This window comes from Crotalus tigris, unplaced genomic scaffold (genome assembly GCF_016545835.1).
Source record: "Crotalus tigris isolate CLP2741 ecotype Arizona unplaced genomic scaffold, ASM1654583v1 scf7180000018525.42219311030:4301911, whole genome shotgun sequence".
Taxonomy (NCBI): domain Eukaryota; kingdom Metazoa; phylum Chordata; class Lepidosauria; order Squamata; family Viperidae; genus Crotalus; species Crotalus tigris.
The window spans coordinates 1,752,040-1,776,161 of NW_024097057.1; the positions used below are offsets into that span (position 1 = coordinate 1,752,040).

Genomic DNA, 24,122 nt, shown 5'->3' on the forward strand with positions numbered 1-24,122 from the left:
CCATCCCCTGCGCGGGGCCGGCGCCACCACGCTCGCGTGCATCTTTCGTTCCGGCTCCGGGGCGGAAACCGCCCAAATTGTCATGTTGTGCAGCGCATCGTAGACTTGGAACACATTAAAGCGGCGCATCTTCATCTCAGAGGCGGCTCTCGCTCATTTCCTCGCGGCGCTTCGTGGGGGGAGCGGAGGGGCTGCCGGGACGCCAGACCACGGGAGGGGGGGGGACGAGCGGGGGTCCTTGCTCGGCGCCTGGGGTCTCCGGCCCCGCCCCCTCAGCCGCCTCCTCCTCTTCCGGCCCGCTGCCCTCCTTCCGCGTTCCTCCTTCCGGTCTCTTCCGAAGGCCATGGCCGGCGCGGCGAAGCGGGCGCGGCGCGTCTGCCCCGCGTCTCCCCCGGGCGCCCTGCCTGTTTTCCTGCGCTGGTGCGCGGCGGCCGGCGTGGAGTTGAGCGCCAAGGTAGGCCGGCGCCGGGGTCTCTGGTGGGAGGAGGTGCCGCGGCCCCGAGTCCGAGTTGTGCGGCTTTCAGGCGGTTCCCAGCATGCCGCCCTCGCTTGTCCTGGGTCTTCCCTCGGGGCTCCGGCCTGGTTTCGGCTTGGCGTCCGAGGGGGCCCCTGCAGGAGCCCGTTTCATGACGCCCCTCTCGGATCCTTCGCCCGAGGAACTTCTGAGCGCGTCCACCCGCGCGTTGCATTTCCGCACGTGGGCCTGAGCAGAAGCCCGGCAGCCGCGGCTGGGGGGTGGGGAGGCTTGAAGCTCCGAGCCCTTCTACGGGAGCAACGGGGCCGGGGAGCTTCACCGGTCCGCGTCCGCCTTCCTTTGGGACTCCTCCTTCGGGGTCGACGGGCGGGGAGCTCCTCTGCTGGCCGCTGCCCTCTCCTGGCTTGCAGGTCGGCGTGAGCCGTGAGGGCACCGTGGCCGCCTACGGGCTGCTGGCCAGGGAGAGCCTGGGAGCCGGCGAAGAGCTTTTCCGCGTCCCCAGGACGGCGCTCCTGTCCCAGCACACCAGCGCCCTCGCCCCCCTCCTGCGGAAAGGTACCGGCGCCCCCCAAGACTCCCGCGCTGCTCGTGCCGAGGGGGGATCGGAGCGTGTTTGGGGCCGCCGCCGGGCGATGCGGTGGGTCTGGTGCCATAGTCGCTGTCTGCCAGCCCGGCTGAAGACCCCTTGCGCCCCTGCAGGGAAGGTGGGGTGGAAGCAAATGCAACTATTCCGCCAAGCAGGGAGATTTCCATCCCAGGGAAAAGAAGTCTGTATTCTTCACAGACTCCTTTGCCCCACAGGAGGGTGAAAAAGAGGCTCCTGGAGGGGGGGGACTCGTTCCCTCCATTGATGTGCCTCTCCTTCCTTTTTTCTGCCTTCACTAGAAGAAGCCTCCCTTCAGAGCGCATCCGGCTGGGTTCCTCTCCTGATTTCTCTCCTCTACGAATCCACAGTTAGCAATTCCTGTTGGGGGCCTTATTTCTCTCTTTGGCCCCAGTTCACTGATTTGGATCACCCCATGTTCTGGTAAGAGGAGCTGCTGCGTTGGCTTCTTTACCTGTCTCCTGTGTTGTGTAGAGGTAGCAAGTGTTCAGACAGTGAAGAAGATGCACGGAAGCTAGTATACCAGGAAAGCCTACAGAATACTGGAGAGACCAAGCTGGTCTACAAGACCAAATGAAAAATAGAAAAGACGTGTGCTAATGCAAAGTATTACATCGACAGTACATTAAAAAAAATAGCAGGCAAAGCAGATAACAAGATCTGACCCATGACTAAGAAGAAGGAAGGTGAAGAAAGAGACAGAGGGGCTAATTTGTCTGAATGCCAAACTTCCTGGAACTCCCCAACATTTCTGGACTTGGCTTGGTCTAAGATGCTAATTAAACTGGAAAACTGGCTATGTCTGTGGTAGCCATTTTAGCTGCAGCTGTTTCAAAGCTGCTGCTTCTCAGAGGCCTAACTGTTTCTAAGACTTCCCCCCTTTCCACTCATCTTTTGCTATCTTCCTTCTGTTATGAAAGCTGCTTCCCATCAGAAGCTAAACTTAAAATTTCTCAGCAAAGCGGATACAAAAGCTGTGTTTAAGTGTTGTTATGTGCTCCTGGCTACTTTCCTTCATGACTAGAGGCAAGCTCGCCTGACCAATAACCAGCTAAGACCCAGTGAAGGCCTTTTGTTTCCTTTATTGCAATAAGCGGGGAGAGAAGCTATCAAAGCTTGGTTCTCTCCAAAGATTCAACCCAAAATATTCCCTTCTTTATACAGCCCTGTCTGGCTGCCACATCCCTCCTCTTTCCCCATTGGCTGAGGGACTCTTTCCGACCGCCTCCTACCTATTTCCTGCTACATACTAAATCATACATCACATGTACATTAATAATGTAAAATATTAGACACATTCAATTGTTGGGTTTGAGTTCTGGGCCCCTTAGAACAATAGGTTCTTTCCTGTTTTTCAGTTTAGCTTTAAGTTTTCCTGGCTAGCCATTTTCTCTTACAGATGTTTTTATAGCTTGTTTTCTTCCTTTCCCATTCTAAGACCCAGCTAATTTTTGCCTACATATTTATCTTACATCCTGCCTTTATGCTCTCCTTTCCTGTTTCCCAGCCATCATTAGTTTTTGGTAAGCTTGTTTGTTCAGGCAGTAAGTTTCCATTGCAGCAAATTATATTTTAAATTTCTCTTTCAATATTAAATTTTGAAGCCCTTTCCTTTACTTCTATCAGTGTGAAATGGATATATGAAGAACCAGCAAGTTTTCCCAACCCCCATAGTTTCTTTTTTTGTAATAGAATAGAATGTAAAACGTTATTTGGCCAATTGTGGTTAGACATACAAGGATGTCTCCTAATATGGCATCCTTCTCCAATGAGGGAGCTGTTCTTTCTGCTGGCTCTCTTGTATAGGGGTCCTGAAGAGCGGGCGCGGCTTCTGCAAGGGACAGGAGTCCTCGAAGCTGTGGAGAAAGACTTGGCCAATATTGAGATGGAGTATTCCTCTATCATCTTGCCCTTTCTAAAGGCCCACCCAGATCTCTTCAACCCAAAGGTGCACACGCTCGATCTCTATCGGAGGCTGGTGGCATTTGTCATGGCTTACAGGTGAGAGGAAGTCGGACAGGCCAAGAACTGGCAACCTCAGAAAACAAGTGGAGAAGACAGAAAGTGATTCCTGATAAAAGAGAGACATTCCTTAGGGCAACTTATACAGGTAGAATATTTCATCAAAATCAAATATGCGGAGAGGAGAGGAGTGTTTGGGCAGGAGAGATGTGAAACAGTTGCATTTTAAGTAAGCATACAGGTAGACCTTGCTTACCAACTGCCTTGTTCAGTGACTGTTGGAAGTTACAATAGTGCAAAAAAACCCCCAAAAAACCCTTTATGACCAGTGCCCACATTTATGATATATGGTGTCCCTGGATCACGTGATCAGTATTACTGTCAGTACCCATCGTGTCCCTGACCTGTTGTTTTTCTCCTCTCTTGCAGACCAGAAGGATTGGAGAAGGAGGGATTAGAAGAGAGTAAGCAGATACATAATGGGGAATACACATAAAAAACAATGTACTGGCACTGGCAGTTGCTAGCGCATCATTCAAACAGCTCAATATATTTCCCATTGTGTGCCTGCTTTTTTACTTATTTGCTTTTTTATTTCCATAGGCACGCCTCTCAACAATTGACTCTGAGCAGCTTATCATATAAAACAAATTAAAAATAATTAAAATACTTAAAATATTTTTGGTTATTGAGTAGAACTATTGCCATGGATCTTATTCGTTTTTTATTTATTACAGGTAGTCCTCAACTTACAATAGCTCATGTAATAACAGTTCAAAGTTACAGTGGCACTGAAAAAAGTGACTTATGACAATTTTTCACAGTTGTGACCTTTGAAGCATCTCCATGATCATGTGATCAGAATTCAGATGCTTGATGACTGGTTCATACTTACGATGGTCGCCGTGTCCCAAGGTCATCCGATCCCCTTTTGCGACCTCCTGAAAAGCAAAGTCCATAGGGGGGGGAGCCAGATTCACTTAACAACCGTGTTACTAACTTATCAACTGCAGTGATTCATTTAACAACTGTGGCAAGGAAGGTTGTAAAATGGGGCAAAACTCACTTAACAAATATCTCAACAAATTTTGGGCTCAGTTGTTGTAAATTGAGGACCGCCTGTATTTGCTTACTCCAAATTAATGTAAATACAAACAATTCCCTTCTAGCTAATTATCTCAGTGCCAAGGTGAGCATTCCAAGGGGAACAGGGAAAGAAAGCATGGTTGCCATCACATGATTTTCCACTTAGCAACCATTTCATTTAATGACAGCTGCCAGTCCCAGTTGTAGTCATTAAACGAAGACTAGCTTTGTTGCTGCAACTCATAACCATCTGTTTTCCGGGCTTTTAGCAGAAAGTTTCTATAGTTTCTACATAGTTTGGGCACTGCTAAGAAACCTAAACCTTAACCAAAGAATTGATGGATTTAGTGACCTAATTAGAGCTTTGCAGATGTTGGGGTCCCACAGCTGTCCTCCCTCTTATCTGCCTGAGTGTAATTTTGTTCTCTTTAAAGAGAACAGTCACTTCTTTCTCATTTGATGCAGTTTCCAAGAACCTCTGAATGAGGAAGAAGAGGAGGAGGAACCTAATCCTCCAGTGATGGTGCCCCTGGCAGATCTTCTAAACCACGTAGCCCACCACAACGCCAACTTGGAATATTCTTCGGTGAGAAAGGGCCTCACTGCCAGCAACGCATTCTATCCTGCCTAAGGTTGCATTGCCCTGAGACTGCATTTCCAAGAAGGTTTGAAGGGTGAGCTGCACCTGCTATATCAAGAAGAGGGATCCAGGGCAGGGATACCCTTCTTTCTTTGCCTTGCCCTGGATGTCCTGTTCCAGGTCAGTGGAGCAAGCACAGCTCAGCACTTAGTAGAAATGAAAATGACTTCTGTTGAGGGACAATCGGGTGCAGGTAGTCCAGGCAAAGCTTTTTTTCCCAGAGATACTCAGGAGAGCAAAACAAGAAGGAATCTGAAGTTGCACCCTTTCCTGCTGTCTTGGCAGGAGTCCTTGAAAATGGTCACCACTCGGCCTGTCCAAAAAGGCCAGGAGATCTTCAACACCTACGGAGAAATGGCCAACTGGCAGCTCCTTCACATGTATGGCTTTGCTGAGGCCTACCCTGGCAATACCAATGACACTGCTGATATCCAGATGTCAACGCTGCTGAAAGCTGCGCTTCAAGGCAAGTGGCTCATTCTGGTTATTGATCCCCTCATTTAGCACGAGGATCATCTCAAATTGAAAAACAAAAATTTGCAGTTTCAGATAGAAGGTCGGTCAGACAAAACCTCCCATGTAAGGGCAGGTCATTATCTGACAATCTCCTTCCAAAAGCTTAATGGAAGGTGGGCTGGAGAAGGCAATTAAACTAGAGACTCTGTGACATTAAGGCAGAACAGATTTTGGCAGTAACAAAAAGAGAAGCTGGAAAGCACGCTCGCTTGCAGGAATCTCCTGGATCGTCAGAAACAATTGAAGACAATCCATTGAGGGCTGATTGACAGGCCTGCATTTTAAGCCAGCTGTAGCCCACGTAGAGTGCAGCACAACATTTCAATTGTGAGTTCAACAGGTGCAAGTGGCACACCAGAGAACCTGTGCAAAGGTCCTCCTGGCTACAGCTGCCACCTGCTCTAAGCAGTAGCTGGGAGTCCAGAAGGACCGGAAGTTGCACCATAGCCTTAACTGGCAAAGTGCAGAACCAGGCCTGTTTCTTTTCCAAATTCAGTTTTGCATTTCAGAGCTTCTTCTGACTATATGTTATTCAATCAGCCACAGATACAGACGTGGAAGAGAAACTGATCCTGGACCAATGGGACTTCCTTTGCCGTCAGGAAATGGTGGGTGAGGAAGGGGCTTTTGTGATTGGCTGGGAGAGAGTTTTCACTGAAGAGGAGCTCTCGGTGACATTACAGGTCAGTGATTTAGCCTAATCTGAGAATTGTTTTGGTTAAGCAGCTGACTTGGTCAGTTGGATGCACACCGCTTTATGCTTGACGGTATTGCTTGTCGAGTGCCAGGCTTCAATGGATTCACAAGGGTGGCGGGTGGTTTTTGTGCTGCTGTTTGGGGCTGAGGTGGGTAGAGATTAAGGTTTTGAGATTGTGGCATTTGAGTAACAGCCTTGTTAGCGGATTGTGATTTTTAATTGACATGATGTTGGGTTTCATGTAAAATTGCTGCAATTATTACAGTTGATTTTGTAGATTACATTGTTTCTTTCATCCTTCTGTATCTTGTCTTTGGTTCCGGATAATTCCTGGTGGAGTGTGGCTGTGGGTTTGTGGGCTATAGCTATTGGAAAATTCTGGCTATCATTTCTGACACACCTTTTATATATGATAGGGTTAGTTTTCGCATGGTGGTTGGCTGCGTGGTGTGTTGTGGTTTGGATGCTATGTGTCGGGTTATGAAGTTTTTTGTATAGCTGTTAGGGAGCTTCCAGGAATTATCCAGGACCAAAGACAAAATAAAGAAGTATGAAAGAAACAATGTAATCTACAAAATCAACTGTAACCATTGCAACCAATTCTATGAAGGACAAACATCACATCCATTAAAAACCAGGATCCACAAACATTGGGCGGCAGTCAAATGCCACAATCCCAAATCCTTAATCTCTAGCACCCCGACACCAAACAGCACCAGTTTATGGAGTTCATCGAAGCCTGGCACTCCACAAGCAATACCATCAACAGACACATTGACCTACAACTAGCCTATGAACTCCTCAGAATCCAAATCAACCACACAGCCAACCAGAGACAGCACCAACCCTCAATCAACCCATGCAAGCCCCCTCCCCACTAGCAGTTCACCTCGCAATGACCCTGACCTGATGTAACCTTCCCACCACCAGAGCCATTACAAGACTCATTGAGGACTCACACCTGAATCCCTACTGATGTTCTTCTCTTCCTGTTTGATAAGGTGTAGGAATATACTTCCAGCACAAAAAAACATGTGACTGCATGTGGCACAGATACTACATTTTACCGGAGAAGTATTTTAAGTAATTTAAGGGTTCCACTTGTGAAAATTACCATCTCCTCCCATTATGGTTATATATGCATTACCTTTAGCTAGGAGTTTTGCAAAACGCTTCCATTAAGTCCTCGATTATGCTGTGGTCCTCTTCTCCTGCACAAGCGTTCTGTCTTGCAACATGCATATACACATACAGCATGTAAGACAAAACCCTGCAAGAGATGAAACTGGCAGCTTTTTAAGAAAAGATGAGCTGTATCACTGATGGGGAATGGCCTGTTTGAAATTCAAAAGTGGTTTTGCCTGGTGAACTTTGGTTTTGGTTATCTCTAATTGGGAATGGTGTGTCTCAATGAAGGTGCTGACCATGTCTGTGGAGGAATTCAAGGAGTTTAAAGACCAAGAGGCCAAGACTGATGGAAGAGGGACCACTTGCTTCATCCAGTCAGTTACTATGATACCCAACCTGAGTGCTGCTCAGAAGAAGCTTCTCTTTGATGCCACAGTACTAACGCTGAAGGCTTTCTCCTCTGGCTTGAAGGAGGAGGAAACAATGCTGGGAGATTTGCAGGCTTATTTGAAATTAAGCCGCCGGGAACAATTTGCCCTCCAAGTGCGATATGGCCAGAAGAAAATTCTGCATCAATTACTTGAGCTGACAAAGTAGCTGCTGCTGCTGCTGGAGGGTGGCAATCTTTGGGCCTAAATGCCAGAACAAGGCTTCTAAGCAGAGGGAGGCTGTTTTCATAGGCTATAAAAATGAATTCCATGGATGGAGTTGGTTTCCTCAAGGACCTAATAGTTCAGACTAGTCTTCAGAAGAAAGCTGTTTGGTCCATCCATGTCTACCGTAGAAGCAAAGTCAACAACGTTTAAGAGGACACCTCTGAATAGCTTTGCGGGCCATCAGTATATTTTGGTGATGTTCATTCACAAGAATTAAAGGTGCTTGTAATTGGAATGTCACAAAGATGTACAAAAAGTTGGACTTTTGTCATAGCATGGAATAGTTTGGCAGGTTAAATTCTTAAAGGATTATAGGAAACTTGGCATACAATAAACATTTTACTATAAGACTATAGAAACAAATGGTTATTGCGTCCGGTAGGTAGCATCTCTAAAATATGACCCACACTATAAACTTTTTAAGGGGGCACAATGGCTCAGCAGTTAAAAATGCTGAGCTTGCCTGGGTATGAGACTTGAGTAGGTGAACTCCCATTCCTCACCCCAGCTCCTGCCCACCTAGCAGTTTGGAAGCATGCAAATACAAAAAGATTAATAGGTACCACTTTGGTGGGAAGATAAACAAAGCTCTCTGTGCACCTTTGGCATACAGCCACATGACTACAGAAATGGTCTTGGCTCCCTCAGCTAGGAAACAGATGAACAGCACCCCTAGAGTCAGTCACAGCTGGGCAAGGGAAACCTTTACCTTTATGTAAACTTTGGCTTTTCTATTCAATGTGGGTTTCTAACACCTTCAAGCATAAACTACCGCAAGAAAGGTAACTCAGTGCTTTCTTCAACTCCATAGAATGTATTTTTTTTTAGTTAATTATTTCAAGAAATTTAATACTTGGAGCAACTGTGTTTAAAATTCAGAGCACTAAAATGTGCTGCCAAGTACGCATATACTTTTCACATCAGAAATCAAGCAAGTTTTGGCATATGGGTGCTCTTTTCCCTTAATCTGAGAGGCAGCAACTTTCTGCATTAATTTAAAAATCCAAAGTTTCTGATGCATAACAGTTGCCTGAGACATGGGAGACCCCCATTCAAATGGGCATTTCGTTTACTGGTGGGTTCGGACTATAAAGACTTCCGGCTAGTCCTTTCCTGCTGTAAGATTCTATGTTCTGTGTTCTGACACCAATCATCCCACCTCATTCCCCAGTTTCATAAGTACTATATTGCAAACCTTGAACAAATCACCTTGAGTGGTATCTCAATATTGACTTTATGTAATAAAAGCCCTTTTAAGGTTAAAATGTTTTGCTTTTCTGATCTGTAATGTGGAAGGTGTTGAGAGAACAAGAGACATTTGCTGCTTGTCATGACTTTAATGTTTAACTACAGAAGGCATACATACAAGAAGTGGGAGAACTAAAGCCCAAGAGAACTAGAAAGGCTACAAAATACAACACATGGACCAATACATTTACAAAACATTCAAAATCCTTACAAAATGGGCTGTATTGGTCCTTTTTGTTCTTTTTACAAACTCAAACTTTGTGGCCACAGGGGAGCAGTTAACAGATTCACATCCTCCCCCCTCCCAAATGTACAAGCATAAAGAAAGAAAATCTATAGGCCAGGTTGTTTCTCTGGCTAAAAGGATCAGCCTTCTTCCAAAGGGTTGGAGGTTTCTCTCTGCCAAGGAGCACCAGACTCCACTGGCCAGCCTCGGGTGGTAGCATCTGATACAGGAAAAGCAACATCCTGGGTCCCAACTCCCCCACCTTCCCCTTAACGTTCTGTAGGATCTTGAGCATCCTTTGTTTTTGGAGAATTTTGTGATTTAGAAGTCCCACCCCAAGAAAAATAAGTTACATAATATTTAAACTGGCTTTTCCGTACTCTTTGGGAGTCCGGGAATGTCAGATGAGCAGATCTGCCCCAGACAAGTGCTTGGCATCAGCAGCCACCACTGTATTATACGCTGGTCAGGCACGTATTATGTGCCTCTCTTGAAACACAATATGCACAAATCCAAAGTTCCAACAAATATTTCTGTTCTGTGTATTTACAATAGTTCAAAATTATATTCACAGCATCTTCTGAATTTTGGCCAAGAGTGAGAAACTTGTTTTCAACTTTGTAACATGCCCACGGAGATTTCTGGCCAAAAGACCTGTGGTTGAAGCCCAGGAGGGGGGGAGGGGAAGGAAGGCAGCCCCATGGCTAGGCAGACCCACCCATTTTCTTCTGTCAGTTTGATAGAGAGCTCCAGGCTGGCATCGTCCTCACAAATTCTTTTCTTCTAGCTGGCTCCAGTTCCTTCCATTACTTGCTGTGCCTGTTTCTGCCCCATACAACACTGTGCGACTGACTGGAACAGTCTAGGACAAAGCGGAAGGACTTAATTTCAAGATAAATAGATTACTCTCCCAATAAAATCATGATGCTTTAGATTTACTCACTTTTCAATTTCTGGAGCACAGTGAACAAACTCATGGTTCCAGAATTTAAATGCTGGATTTTTAATCAATTCAATGAAGGTGATTAAGAGACCCCAGGGATGAGGCCTATTTACAATCAGTCGTTCTAACAAGACCCTGTAAAAAAAACACCAAGATGAAATTATGAAAAAAAGGCAAAAAGCAGAAACAATGACAAAGTCTTTTTGGGTAAACAGCAACAGCTCATGGAAATAGCTGCAGAGACATTGGAGGTTATCAACATCTTAATTTCAGATCTGGAGCTTGCTCTCCCATTAAAACTTAACAGGCATGATCTGGCTTTCTGGTTAAGGAGATTTTTTTGGGGGGAGCAACTTTTGGCCCTACAGAGGAGTAAAACCCCGCTTTTTTGTTGAGTCTCACATCTTCTGCTCATTCTCAACGGTACCTGGTGATCTGCTCTTGAATAGCTTCTGTATTGGCTTCTGCAAATAAGTAAAGCATGGTGCAGCTGAAGTAGTGCGTGTGGCTGTTGGGATACCGCAACTGATTGGCAATCGCATTCAGGAAGAGGTACCGACCTGGAACATAGCAGAAAGGGAGAAAGACAGAAAAGACAGGTTGCATTCATCTAACTGCACAAAATGTGGTGCCCTAAATTTTGTGCAAACTGGGAAGAGCTCAGAAAATTGTCTATTTGTCTACACAACTCAAATGAGTAAACCATTCTTTCTGCCATCGACAAACATTTTGTGTGGGATTGTAAGACAAGGTGTCCAGCTGTGCCACAGGTAGTCCAAAGAGGCCTTGTTTTTGCCCATCTCAGCAGGGAACAAGGATAGCCAACAAATTCTCCAGAAAGAGGTCGGCTGCCAAAGGGAGCTTCTTCAGGAAGGGAAGGTGCGAAGACCCAAAATCTTCACAAGCATCAGCTCCTTTCCCACAGCGGACTTAACATCTGGGGATTGGCCCATTCGAACTGACCGGATGAACTATGGAGTGGGGTTTTGCTTAGGACTCTTTTCATCTATTTATCTGAGCGGGAAACTTTCAGATCCTGCCTTTCATGCCTACTTTCAGCTTCTCCTAATAAAAGTTCCAAGAGTCCTGCTTTCTTGGGATGAGGTTTTGAAGTGGGCCCTGACACTATTTGGATTCCTATCAATCAGGATTCAAACTATCATGGAGTAGTCATGGTACCCCTATTTGTCCATATAGACTTCTCAACGGCTTTTAGTACCAATGACCATGATATCCTGCTAGCTCCCTGAAGAAGCTAAGCTGGCAGCCTTTCTTCAGGGGTTCCACTTCTACCTAAGTTGGCAGTTCAGATGTACTCTAAGGGAACAATGCTTGAGGCTGTGGTTGCTCCAGAAGACTTAATCTCCCTTCATGTTACAAGAGGAAGGAGGATGTGAGTCTGTAGTGATCCCACTATTTGGAATTACCCCTGGCAGTCAATGCAAACCCACACCTTCAAAATATCCTGAAAAAGCTGCCAAATGCAGCCTAATCTGTCAATATTCTCTTTCTTTAGAATGCTATTTCCAGCCCTCCTTTCTTAACCTCTCAAACGAGAGAGATACGGATTGCATTATGCCATGACCTCGTGCATGAGGGTTCACAGGAGTCCCAAACAGAATGAGAACAATGTGGCCAGTATTATTAAATAGTTGTCATTTACTCTAGTTGTAAAGTAGTTGCAGTTAAATATAAACCATTTCTGAAGGTTTAGTGTGGAAAGTAAAGGATGGTCCCAAGACCCGTGAAATCATATTTGCAGCTTTGTTCCTCAGCCCCTTCCTGCTTCTGGGTTACCTTCTGTGTCCAGATCGACAGCAAGGTTCTGGAAGATGTCCATGTGGGCTGAATGAGTGATGGTGCTCATGGATGGCGTGCTGCCCTTGTTATGAATGTGTGCAATCGCTTGTGTACCGACATAAAGCACCAGGGCATTGATCAGCTGAATATTGTAACGATTGCCAGGCTCATTTGATACCTGGTGGAACAAAGACAAAGGGCGAAGAACAGACTTTTAAGGAAGAGTGAACTTTGATAAAGTCCTGGGAGCAAGCTTTTCCTACCACTCACCAAGCAACAACTCTACAATTTAAATATGCAAGATTTTAAAAGCAAAGATACTCTAGAACATATTAAGCATGTAATGCAGTAAAACCTAGCTTTTAAAAATGTCCAGGGGAGGTGGGATGAAGCATGATGGACTGGCCCGGTGATTAGACCAGCTTAATAAAACACCTATCTGTGTCCTGGGAGCAAACGTCCAGAGCCACTCTCACCACAAATGTGATCTTGATCAAAGGTCTCACCTGCAAGTTGCTGCGTAGGTCGGAGAGGAACGTGACCGGAGAACGAGTTTTGAGATAGGAATCCAAATCCTTCTTGAACTGAGGTGGCATCACACCAGTAAAATTGGTGAGGATCCGTGGAGCAATATTGATCTCACTCAGCATGTCCACCTGTCAAGAATGTACCCAACAATCTTAGCACTGTCTAAAAGATTGCAATTAGCATGTTTCTAAGTAGCACAAACTAACTTTACAGGCAAAATCAATGGGGAAGCCAGATTCACTTAACAACTGTGTTACTTAGCAATGGAAATTTTGGGCTCCATTGTGATTATAAGTCAAGGACTACCTGTACCTGATATAAGATATATACACAAGCTGCAAGAGATGTCAACTTTTCCTTTAGCAATATTTTCATTTATAGTTTACTTCAAGATGGCTGCTTCAGTCCTTCGAGCATCTCAGATACCCCCCACCTCTCTTAAATCTTTCAATGCTACAGAACGTGCAGTTTATTTATTTATTGAATTTATTTGTTGCCCATCTTGTAACGAACAACTCTGGATGGCTTCCAGCATTAAAACAATAAAATCCTAACAAAAAATAATTTAAAAAAATAAAAATACCAGGTATCTTACCTTAAGGTTGGGAGTGAAGGGGTCAGGAAGCCTCATATTACGTGGAAAGGCACTCAAAATCAGATTCCTTAGCTGAATACAGTTTGGAGGAATCACATCACAAAATCCATAGTGGTAATCACAAAGGAATTCTGGGAAATCATGTAATAATACCAGTAACACACGCAGTGTTCCCTACGGACAGGAATATTAAGAGGAGAAATCACCAATCTATCACAAGAGAAAGCGTGAGAGACAGAGAGCATATAGGCACTTGTGACAGCAGAACTGCAGTTATTTATTTAGCACATGGCATGTCATACATGGACTAGAAATATATATTAACATTTCATACCGCAATAAAATAGAAATGTTAAAAAGATATCTGTTCAAATACCAACGTCTGGGCCATCTAACCAATGAAGGGCTGCCTTGTTTGTATGAATGAAATCAGACACAGGGCCAGCTAGATGCCCTCAGCTATCAGCCGGTCACCATGTGATCTACAGAGTTTGAGGTGGGAGTCCTGCAGTCACCCTGAGGGGAGGATGCAGAGCCCCGTTTATGCAGGGAGCCCCGGCAGACGCCATACGAGATGTGAACCCTATGCAGGAATGTCCATGGCTGACATGATAGTTCAAAGCCTGGCCCCTTTTCTGTGGGCTCATCTATATGTCTCCCTATGCCTGGGCATTAAGTGACCCGTCTGGCTCCCCACTGGGAATTGATGTTAATAAAGTGGCTGGGCAGAGGTTGCGCAAGGGCCGGTGGGAGCTTCCTGGATTTGTGTTCTGGCTGATAAACGTGGAAAGTCAGCATGCACCAGTAGGAGTGAGTTGTTCATAATTTTTACAAACTGAAAGTCAAATGTAAAAGATATGGACTCTGCCAATGAGTTATAGTCAGTCATGCCGAAAAAAGCCTACAAACACCACTAAAATGAATCTATTGTAATCAACTAATTTTGTTAGAAGTGGCATGAATGAGCACTCAGTTCATATGTGCATGAAAACTCCTTCGTTTCAGCTAGATTTAAGAGCATATGTATTTTAAACAACAGTAAACGGTATTATAGCAATTTTTGCATGGGAAACTGTAAGGAAAAGCATTCTGTTAACTCCTTCAGTTTGTCACAGGAATGCACTGGCCATTCAACTTTCTTCTGGTCTATTCCAATTTCCCTTCTTCCCCTCCTCAAACTGTCTCCTAATTTACCTTGTACAAAATTTGCATAGGCTTGGCAAGTTCCACATTTCTCAGGAAGGGAGCCAAATATTTGAACAGGTCAATCAAGAGTTGTGCATACATGGGCCAACCCTAGAAAGAGAAAGTAAGGAATGAGAGCATTGCCATTTTTGCTAGTATGTTTCCAAAACTTCCCATCTGACTCCAGTGATTAACAACTTGTACTCAGCAGCATTATCAGGATGATTCTAAAAATCTTCAAGCTCCCAGAAACCAATCTAAAAGCATACAAGAAGAGTTTCCCCAGAGTTTGGCACCTTATTGGATGGAAGTGGAACAATAAATTGGCTTGCTTGGATTTATTTATTTATTTATATTTATTTATTTAATAAATGTTAAATTTATATGCTGCATTTTTGTCATGGTGTTACTCCGGGTGGCTTACAACAAGAAAATGGAAAAAAGATACAAAAAGTAAACATAACAATACCAAAGCAATAAAACAATAAACAACTGAAGTACAATAATATAAAATTAAAATATTTTTTATTAAACTTGGCCAAAGAGCTACAGAAAAGCATACCAGTCTACAGCCTCGATGGTTGTATTGAAATTTAGGGCTAGAGTAAACTGACTGAAAATTAAAGGGTAGCTCTCAATTACATTTCCTATTGTTTTTTTTATTTCCTCAAAAGAAACATATACTAATGAATGTAATCACCAACAAAAAGTGGCTATTTTCCTGCCACTAGGTTCTTTGAGGATCATTTATACATTTTGTCTCTCTCCCCACCCCTTACACAGATCCCATTCCAAACCTTCTGGAGACTTCTGACAGAAGCCCTCATGCATGCAAGGCGTGGGCCATGCTAATCCCGAGGCTGATGCAAACAACTGCTTTAATTACAAGAGAAAATGGTGACACAAAACAGGATAGGAGGGCAGATTAAATGAAGGGGTGGCTGATATTTGAAGTCTTTCATTATATTCCAGTGACCTGTTCTTCACCGAGGTTTTGATGATCAACCAATCACCAAACAGCAGAAATGGGGCTGTTGCCCAAAAGCTGAACCACACCCAGTTTGTGTTGTGCTGGGCTAGATGACACCAATGAACTCAGAGATACTAACAGCATGCAATGCCTGCATGACTTCAAGGCCATAGGTGGGAATGGAAAAGTAGTGAAGACTTCATTTATAGACCAGAATCTGTAATTTTTGAACTTTATCCAAGGCATCATTGGTCTTCACAACAAGCCATTATTGTTATCACAGAAAAACTCCTGGGCATCTTTAGTAGACTAAAGCCACACAGGTTAGTTAGCAAAGCATGACTTGAGGTTATGATCTTTAGCACCATTTCTCATGGTGACTAAAGGTATCATGTACTCGATTCCTCCTCTGAGAAACATTTCATCTCTATGTAGAAAAACTGGACAATTTGGTATTTGTTTTCTGAAATACTTTCTCCAATGAGGGTGAGTGTCTGATAACTGGATAAGTGCTCCTGAGGATAAGCTTGGAACGAGTCAGATTGCCTATATTGGATAATAAACCAAGAAACTTTGCTAAATAAAAATCTGCTCAATATATAGCAAACTTCTTGATCCTCTGCTAATTCCCACTTTAATATCAGGTGTCAGTATAACCCAAACTTAGGATAGAACCACAGCAGCTTTCAAAGCAAAGTAGCTTTGATTCTTATGATCAAAGAGAGGCTGTGGCCCATATCTAACTGAAAAACACCAACCTGGGGCCTAAAAGTCTCAAATTAAGGCAGCGGCTTGAGAGAAGATTCTGACGGCATTGACCTTGAAAGGTGCCAGGAACAGAGATGAATGGCATGGGAAGATGGTCTGATTCCCAGCATCTGGCTGGGGGAGGTTAACATGCAGTTTTTATCCTATATGGGGCAAAGGTTTTGACCATTTGACCACTATCAGTGTTGCACTTGAATGGTGCTGAGAAAGAACATGGAAAATCCCAGAACTTTTCTAAGAACTTGAAACTGACAGTGTGTGATGTGGAGGTCAATAGACAAAAATGGATCCTATGGCCTTCAATCCTTTTCCCCAAAGCTGTGTCAAGTAATTGTGTCACTGTTGCTTAGCAAAAACCTGGCAATGATTCGAAAAGCAGGTGGCAGTAGCAGCTAGGAAAGCCTTTGTGCAACTTATATCCTTTCTTGGATTGGGAGTCCCTGTGCTCAGTCACTCAGGCCATCTCGCGTCTGAACGACTGCAACGCACTCTACATGGGACTACCCTTTAAGAGTACTCGGAAGCTACAGCTGGCACAAAATTAAGCTGTGTGGTCAGTTCTTGGGAGCCCTTTGCTGTCTTTGTTAATTTTAAGTCAATTTTAATGTCAATATTAATTATTTTAATGTTTTATTTTATTGATTTTATTTGGTTGTAAGCCACCTAGAGTTGCCTCTAGCTGAGATGGACGGTGTATAAATTTAATAAATAAATATAAGATTATGGGTATCCCTCATGCACCTATCTTTATGACATATAGTCCTTCCTTCCTTCCTTCCATCCATCCATCCATCCATCAATTGGTTTATACAACCAAGGACTGTATTAGCTTTTTCGACTCCTGCCTCACAAGTGATCATTGACTAGGACTCTAAGGTCCCTCTCCCAGTTACTGTTTTTGAGCCAAGTTTCGCCTAATTTGTACTTATACCTTTGGTTTTTATAGGACAAAGGCCAGGACTTGTGTCATAGGACTTCAAGGTCAAAGCCTGAAGAGCACTGGTATTTCCTGCAAGGGGCTCCTTGCTATTTTCTTCTTTCTTATAATGATTATTCAAAACAAGTCACAGAGAAAAAGAACATTCCTAGTCCACTGAACATATAAAGACTTGCTACTGGGGGGATGAGCTGGATCCAGTCTCAACCTGGCAACTCTGTGGAAAAGGCCTTCTTCCCATACAATGGTTAATTTCTATGAACAGGCTCTGTGCGTACCAAACGTAGAGAATGAAAATGCGACCAAAATTATTTGTGATTAACTTGTATCCATGAAGCAGAATTGAGTTTTGATATCTTAAAATGACAGACTTAACTTCTTAGCCATTTCTTTAAGGCAGGGTCTTCAACCTTGAGAACTTTAAGACTTGTGAACTTCAACTCCCAGAGTTGAAGGAATTCTAGGAATTGAAGTCCAGAAATCTTAAACTTCCCAAGGTTGGAGATCCCTGCCTTATGGAAAGATAAGTACATTATATTAAATGTCATACAGCCACATAACCCAAATCTACAACCAAGACACATTTTGATACTCTGCGGAAGCTTCATAAGTAAGAGAAGATAAACTACAGACACACCTTCTGCTGTGGTGTATGTGCCAGCATCCTTGCAATAAATATCCGATGGGAGATCAGTTCTAACCAAGCATAAACAAAACCTGGAGCTTTTGTAGGTCGCAGGATGTGAAATGTATTGCTAAAATAAAAATACAGTGGTCAGTGGGATATTAATTTCAAAGTTAAGAAACTGCATTATAATCTGAGAACATCATCAACAGTAACAAATGGAAACGGTGACATAAATAGCTTTTTCTAAAAACAAAAAAAGCAGCCATATAGTGGAAATATAAATATCATTAGTTGAAAAGAGAAAACCAGAAATTTCAGAAACCAATTTTCATGGTCTATGGAAAAAAGTATTTTAAAACAATTATTCCTTCTCTCGAAGATCTTATCATTCAAATTATCTCAGTATTATCAAATTCCAACATATAGATTATAAAAATGGATACAATTATTTTCTTCAAAAGCATACTAAGTCATTCTCTAAGAAATGAAGTTGACTCAAAAGCAATTAAATCTATCTCTTATTTAAGAGGCAATCTTGTAATAAAAGTGCAATTAAATGTAGTCCTCGATTTACAACCATTCATTTAGTGACTGCTCAAAGTTACAAAGGGCCTTATGACTGCAGCATCTCCATGGTGAAATCATCAAAATTCAGGCATTTGGCATGTATTTACAGTGGCTGCAGCATCCCAGGTTTGTGTGATTGCCAGTTGCGACCGACCCAACTGGTTTCCAACAAGCAAAGTCAATGGGGTTAGTTGGCTTCAGATAATGAGATTCACTTAACAACCGAATGATTCGCTCAGCAACCATGGCAAAAAAGGTTGTAAAATTAGGCATGAGTCGTTTAACAATGACTTGATCTGATCCCAATTGCCGTTTGTAAACTGAGGACTGCCTGTATTGGGACTGCAATTTAATTGCTAGGTCCACAAAACCATATCTAATATACAAACCAGACTTGCTTTTCATATATTCCTATTTATCCTGTGTGCCAAAGGCGCGCCATTCTCTTCTGAGCTAAAACATGGTTTCCATTTATCTGAAGGAATGTCTTGATTTCAATGGAGAACTGATGGGGCTGCAAAGGGGTGGTCAGTTTCCTTCCTAGCTTAGTCATGATGCCTCTCTTTCTCATATTATCCACCATGGCATTTCCCCAAAGCTTCCACAGGGATTACTGAAGTTTTTTTAAAGCCACTCCTCATTCCTGGCTGGTGAAAGGGTCGGGCTTCAGGACCAGCTGCTTTTGCTGGCCAAGGAAGAAGCTTCCCTACTGCCCTCTGGGTAACAACCCTATCTTTCTGTCAGCTAATGGAGATATGCTCATTGCAGGAGGAAGGCTCGTGCCTTGATCTGGGCAATCAATTTTCCCAGATCAACCTCTTCCCCGAAGAAAGCAAGGGCTCCAACTCAGAATAATTCCTCAAAGGATAAATTCTTCAGGGAAGCACATGCATTCTACACATATGCTATCTTTTGGCCTTTAAAAATAATGGGTTTTAATTTAAAACTATTTCTGATTGAGGGGACTGTCTAACAGCAGTCAAAAGGCACTGTCTCTGCGTCTGTCTCTGCAAGTGGAGATTCCAAGATTGCAGAGATCTTGAAGAATATCAATATAGGTGCTGGAGAATATCAACAGCTCCACTCAGTGCTGGTTTGGGAAAAGACAAATGAGACGTTCAAGAATTTCACGTGGCCTCAGACAGTGGATGTTGCAAAGGGGCTGAAACGGTTCAGAGTCAGTGTGTTCTGCTTGAGCTACTCTGATTGGGGCCTGGTACTCTGAATCATTACTGGCCAAACGCAAAGGGCTGAGGAAGGATGGGAGCCATACATAATCGCATTGCACTAGAAATCCTACTGTGAGCCTGATTCATTAAAAAAAAAAAAAAAAGCTTTATCCTGAAAATATGATGCCTAGTAAGACTGTAGCACCTTCCATTAAGTTCAGATGTTTAGGTGTTCCACATTCCAAAATATGAAAGAGGAATCTGGTTCAGACATTAAACAAGGACAAACACATTCATTTCCCTAAGTGCAAGTCTTTCAGGCTGCAGGTAGGTCCTCAATACCAAACAGTATTGTGTCTGCTGGTGTGTTTCACTATAAATAAAGCTGCCTGTCTCTCACGGCTATTGAGTAATGTAGTCTTGGGGGCTAGAAACAGTTCACTGGAGACCAAACGTAGGGAGGAGAAATGCTGGAGTCTATCCAGAGAGCCACTTCAGGAGTCTCCACATAAAACTCTCTTTTCGCAATGTCCTGGTAACCAAAATGGATACCTCAAGGTGAGTCAAGCTTTGAGAAAATGGTGCTGTCCCCAAGTGCTTTTCTAAGGAAATTTCCACAAATGCTCATACTTTTCCATTTGGTTAATAGAGGCTGGTTTGAGTAATGAATTCTTACTTGCTGGGGGAGAACAAGCACACGAGGAGCATTTGATCCCCTCTGCTGCTCATGAAAGAGAGACTGACATCCATGAGACAGGGCCTGCAAGTCTGACATGTCTGCTTCCAGGGGCTCTACTACACCTACCAGAAAGCTGTCAGGGTCTGAAAGTTGATAGTTTCCAGGACATGTTCAGGAGCATTTAATTCTAACAGTAACATGATGAAAATGCGATGGTAGGGAAGTTGCTGAAATTCACTCTGACGAACATCATGATCCTGCAAAAGGACTCCCACCACTATCCCAAGAACCTGCAAATGCAAAGGAAAGAATTGGCTCAGCATGTGATAAAGTCTCTTCGAAAGCAAAGGTAGAGATTAGAGAAAGCCCTTATAACTAACAAGTTTATGGAATATTTTATTTTTGAATGTTAAAAATATTTTATTTGAGGTAATATTTTATGTTGTAGATATCTAAGGCAAAGTGACTAAGCACTTATCTATTCTTTTATTTTTCCCTTATTTAAAAGAGCACAAATTCATCTTATGTTCATAAAAATTTCTCAAGTGGTGAAAACATTTACTATCTAATAGCAATCCATATAGGCATGCCAGTATTCCACAGGCTGAGGGTCAGAAACACTGAATTTCTTAATAGGTAGGTATGAGCTGCAATTTATACGTTTTGTGTTTGTAACACCATGTTGTGTTAGTGGAATAATGTCAATGTTTTATAGCTCCCCACACAGCTTGTCATCTGTGGAAAATAAAGACATCACTAACCTTATTAAGCAGGTTGATTTTTGTGACTGTGTTGGTAGCCTCTCCAGAGTGCTTCACCAACAGTGCAATAAGGCGCACAAAGGCATCCAAGTTGTGATAGCACTTGGCACGGATCATAGTAGGGTTTGCAGCAGGGTTGTGTTGCTGCTCAGCTTGAGCACGATAGCTGATTTCAACACACATTTCAGTGCAAAGACGAAAGAATCTTGTGATCAAGTCATCAGTTTTCAGGATCCCTTGTTGATGCATCTGTTTGGGGATGGCAATGAATTCACATTTAATAAAACTTATATTTAATACAAAGAAGTATTGATGTTCTACAGAACATGTTGGGAAGCAGTCGGTGTGATGGGCTAACCATGGATAAAATCTCAGCATTTCACTCAATAGATGTGCATCATCAATGTCAGTCATGGAGAACCAGGCAAGCACTGTAGAGCTGCATGCTAGTTGGGAGGCCCAGAGAGCCAGTTTGCCCTGCAGATAGAGATCCCTAATGCCACACCCTCGTGAGATATGATAAAGGAAAGGTACAGTCCTTATGGTCAGTCAGATCCAAGAAACGGTGGATGGATTGCATCAAGGAGGACATGAAATACGTAGGTGTCACCCCTGAAGATGCTCTGGATTGACCCAAAGGGAGATGGCTTTGCTGAAAAGCGGACTCTGCCACAGTGCATTAATAACAATAGGAAGAAAAACACAGTCTTTATGGTCAGTCCTGAGGACCATTCCATGTCTCTGAAAAGCAAGGACGACTGACAAGCAATCTGAGCACTTTTTACGTGCTCTAGAGTGAGGCACCACTTATAGTAAGGAATGCTCTCAAGAGACTGAAGAAATGGATATTTCACTCAGAATGAAGCATACATACAAACGTACATACTACTTATTGACAATGACAGTATTCAACTTATTCAGAAGGAATGCTAAATTTGTTTATTCTAATGAATCTGACTCCATAAAAAGTTTTCAATGTACATTTAATGCTAAACTATGACAGACATTGCAAACTGAATGCAAATATATTACTTATATATAACTGTACCATTTAAACAAATGAGGGAAGGAAATTAAAATTCTGTGGCTGGCTATGAATTCTAAATATTATGGACTTACAAAGCTAAAACAACAGAAATACATATAATTTCATTCTTAAATTGATGCATACTATAAGTCATCTTCCTCAAAGCACACATGGGATATATATGTACATTGTTAAAAGAGCAGAAAGACAGTTTCACTAACACTGTTGCCATGGACTCAGTAATAAACAATCATATTCAAATATATTTTCAGACCAGTTAAGTATAGAACTTAATTTTGTTGCACCATATCACACAAAAGATCACCATCAGAGAATGCTAGCAAGAGTTGATACTTATCAATGCCAGCAGGTGAAACCCAAAGAATTCACAAGCTCTACTAAAAGAAGCCATTAAATCTATTAACAAATCATTCACTAGTCTTTTATTGTCTGACGCTACTAATGAATATTTCTCTCACAATGTTATTTTTTGAAGATCTTTCAAAATGAAATCTTATTTTAGAAGGATTCAGTGTGAATTTCATATAAACATGTCATAAAAAACAATCTGTACTGGAGCAAGTTTAAAAAAAAAAAACCAAATGGTCAGAACAGTCAGTATAGAAATTTGAGATAGGTTTTTTGCTTTGTATTTCTTAGCTTATATTCCTGAAGTTTAGCTCCCTGACAACTTTTAACTTAAATGTTCCGTTTATTCCATATCTCTGTTCTAACTGTGAACAATGCAAGCAAGTACCTCTCTCCAGAAAAGAGCTCTGAGCCAACCAGTAACAGATGAGCGTGAAATGGCAAAGGTAGATTTAAGAGCCATCTGAAGCAATGGATATTAAATGTATTCAGGCAAGTAATAATTTATTCAATCCAACAATACTGTGAATTAGACAATTACTATCTGGGGTCATTGGTGCTCTCTGAGCTTGGTTGTTTTCTTGCAGAAGTTTCATTGCCCAAACTCAGTCACATCACCAGTGCTAATAAGGAGGGGGTTTGCTCTTAGTTGATGTTCTAGTGCAGGGGTTCCCAACTTCAGCTATTTATAATTTTACATGACTTAACTTTTTGCTATTTCATACTGTTTATTTTTGCTCTGCAATCCAATTTAAGCTTATAGTTTAATGATGAAAGTAGGTAATTTTCATTCAAACTATTTAATCTGGATTTCAGTACACGGATGCAACAGAATTAATATTACACAACTCTTTTTAAGTTCAATAATCATTATGTCATAGTTTTGTTGAAAAAAAGCACCTCTCTTTCCCCAAGTTCTACCTGTCCAACAAATGCAGAAAAGGCTTTGGTGCTGTCCCGACCAGCGGCTGCAGAATGGTAAAGATTCACCCATTCCCTCAAGAGATATTCTGCCTTCTCCCTCAGGCCCGGAGGATCATCATATTCTGAAGCTTGAGAGATCCCAGAATGCATCATAAAGTTGGGTCCACCATGAGCACGATCAATCATGGCTTCATAGTTGGATCGTACCACTTCCATCAACTGTGGCAACCTGTAAGTATCAAATTGGTATGGTTGGCTTCTGTACAGCTAAAGCCCATCCATAGCATGTATTATTTTAACACTCTGCAGATCTTCAAAAGGTAAGTGACGGGATGGGAAGAAGCCAGTGGGCTAGCCTGGGGGGGGGGAAGATAAGCAGGGTAATATTGCAGTATCTTGTGGTCAGTCTAAGGCTGAACAAATGCCGTGATGCTGCAATATTTGCAACTTCAGAAGTGTGTCATAAGTACTTTTGGGAGTGATGTCAACTTTCAACCACTGCTAAGTGAATTGTTGTAACTCGACTATATGTATTATCCTATTTTTTTATTCCAAAGGAAATTGACAAAGTGAAATGCAGGAATGATAATAACAGGTAGTCCTTGAATTATGACCGTTGAGCCCAATTTGTTGCTAAGAATTACGTGAATTTTGCCCCATTTTATGACCTTTCTTGCCATAGTTGTTAAGTGATTCACTGTGGTTAAGTGAATCTGGCTTCCCCATTGATTTTGTTTGTCAGAAGATCGCAAAAGGTGATCACAGGACCCTGGGTTGATGCAACTGTCATAAATATGAACCAGTTGTCTAGCATCTAAATTTTGATCACGTGACTACAGGGATGCTGCAATGGTCATTAGTGTGAAAAACAGTCAGAAGTCATCTCTTTTTAGTGCCGTTGTAACTTCAAATGGTCACTAAGTGAATATTCTAAGTTGATGACTACCTGTATTGTGTACAACATAGTGAGCCTGAACGGATTCGAGGCTGGACAGGATAGCATTCTTTGCCATTCCTGACCTAGGAAGAACGTG

At 42.7% G+C, this 24,122-nt stretch overlaps 2 protein-coding genes across 11 annotated transcripts in view; one reads left to right on the plus strand and one right to left on the minus strand.

Annotated features, from left to right (window-relative positions):
• Positions 1-302: 302 nt before the first annotated feature.
• Positions 303-8,119, plus strand: SETD6 (SET domain containing 6, protein lysine methyltransferase). 3 transcript variants are annotated; one of them, XM_039353565.1, is made up of 8 exons: positions 303-454; positions 886-1,030; positions 1,361-1,502; positions 2,886-3,080; positions 4,593-4,713; positions 5,053-5,233; positions 5,824-5,966; positions 7,397-8,119. In XM_039353565.1, exons 1-8 carry the CDS (start codon positions 344-346, stop codon positions 7,703-7,705), a joined length of 1,347 nt encoding a protein of 448 aa, XP_039209499.1. In that variant the 5' UTR covers positions 303-343; the 3' UTR covers positions 7,706-8,119. The 3 variants fall into 3 exon arrangements, with proteins under 3 accessions (XP_039209499.1, XP_039209500.1, XP_039209501.1); XM_039353566.1 differs by having other exon boundaries at positions 1,364-1,502; XM_039353567.1 differs by lacking the exon at positions 2,886-3,080.
• A 967-nt stretch (positions 8,120-9,086) lies between these two features.
• Positions 9,087-24,122, minus strand: part of CNOT1 (CCR4-NOT transcription complex subunit 1) — a 67,681-nt gene continuing 52,645 nt past the window's right edge. For 3 of the 8 annotated variants that reach the window (XM_039353547.1, XM_039353548.1, XM_039353549.1), the window contains 11 exons: positions 23,065-23,317; positions 20,769-21,017; positions 20,134-20,297; positions 17,602-17,719; positions 14,299-14,400; positions 13,105-13,278; positions 12,488-12,637; positions 11,979-12,159; positions 10,609-10,741; positions 10,182-10,316; positions 10,022-10,100 (listed from right to left, as the gene is read on the minus strand). In XM_039353547.1, coding sequence (XP_039209481.1) covers positions 10,022-10,100; positions 10,182-10,316; positions 10,609-10,741; positions 11,979-12,159; positions 12,488-12,637; positions 13,105-13,278; positions 14,299-14,400; positions 17,602-17,719; positions 20,134-20,297; positions 20,769-21,017; positions 23,065-23,317 — 1,738 coding nt within the window. Of the gene's footprint in view, positions 10,120-10,181; positions 10,317-10,608; positions 10,742-11,978; positions 12,160-12,487; positions 12,638-13,104; positions 13,279-14,298; positions 14,401-17,601; positions 17,720-20,133; positions 20,298-20,768; positions 21,018-23,064; positions 23,318-24,122 lie in introns of all 8 variants that reach the window. The other 5 variants (XM_039353550.1, XM_039353546.1, XM_039353551.1 and 2 more) reach the window with 4 other exon arrangements.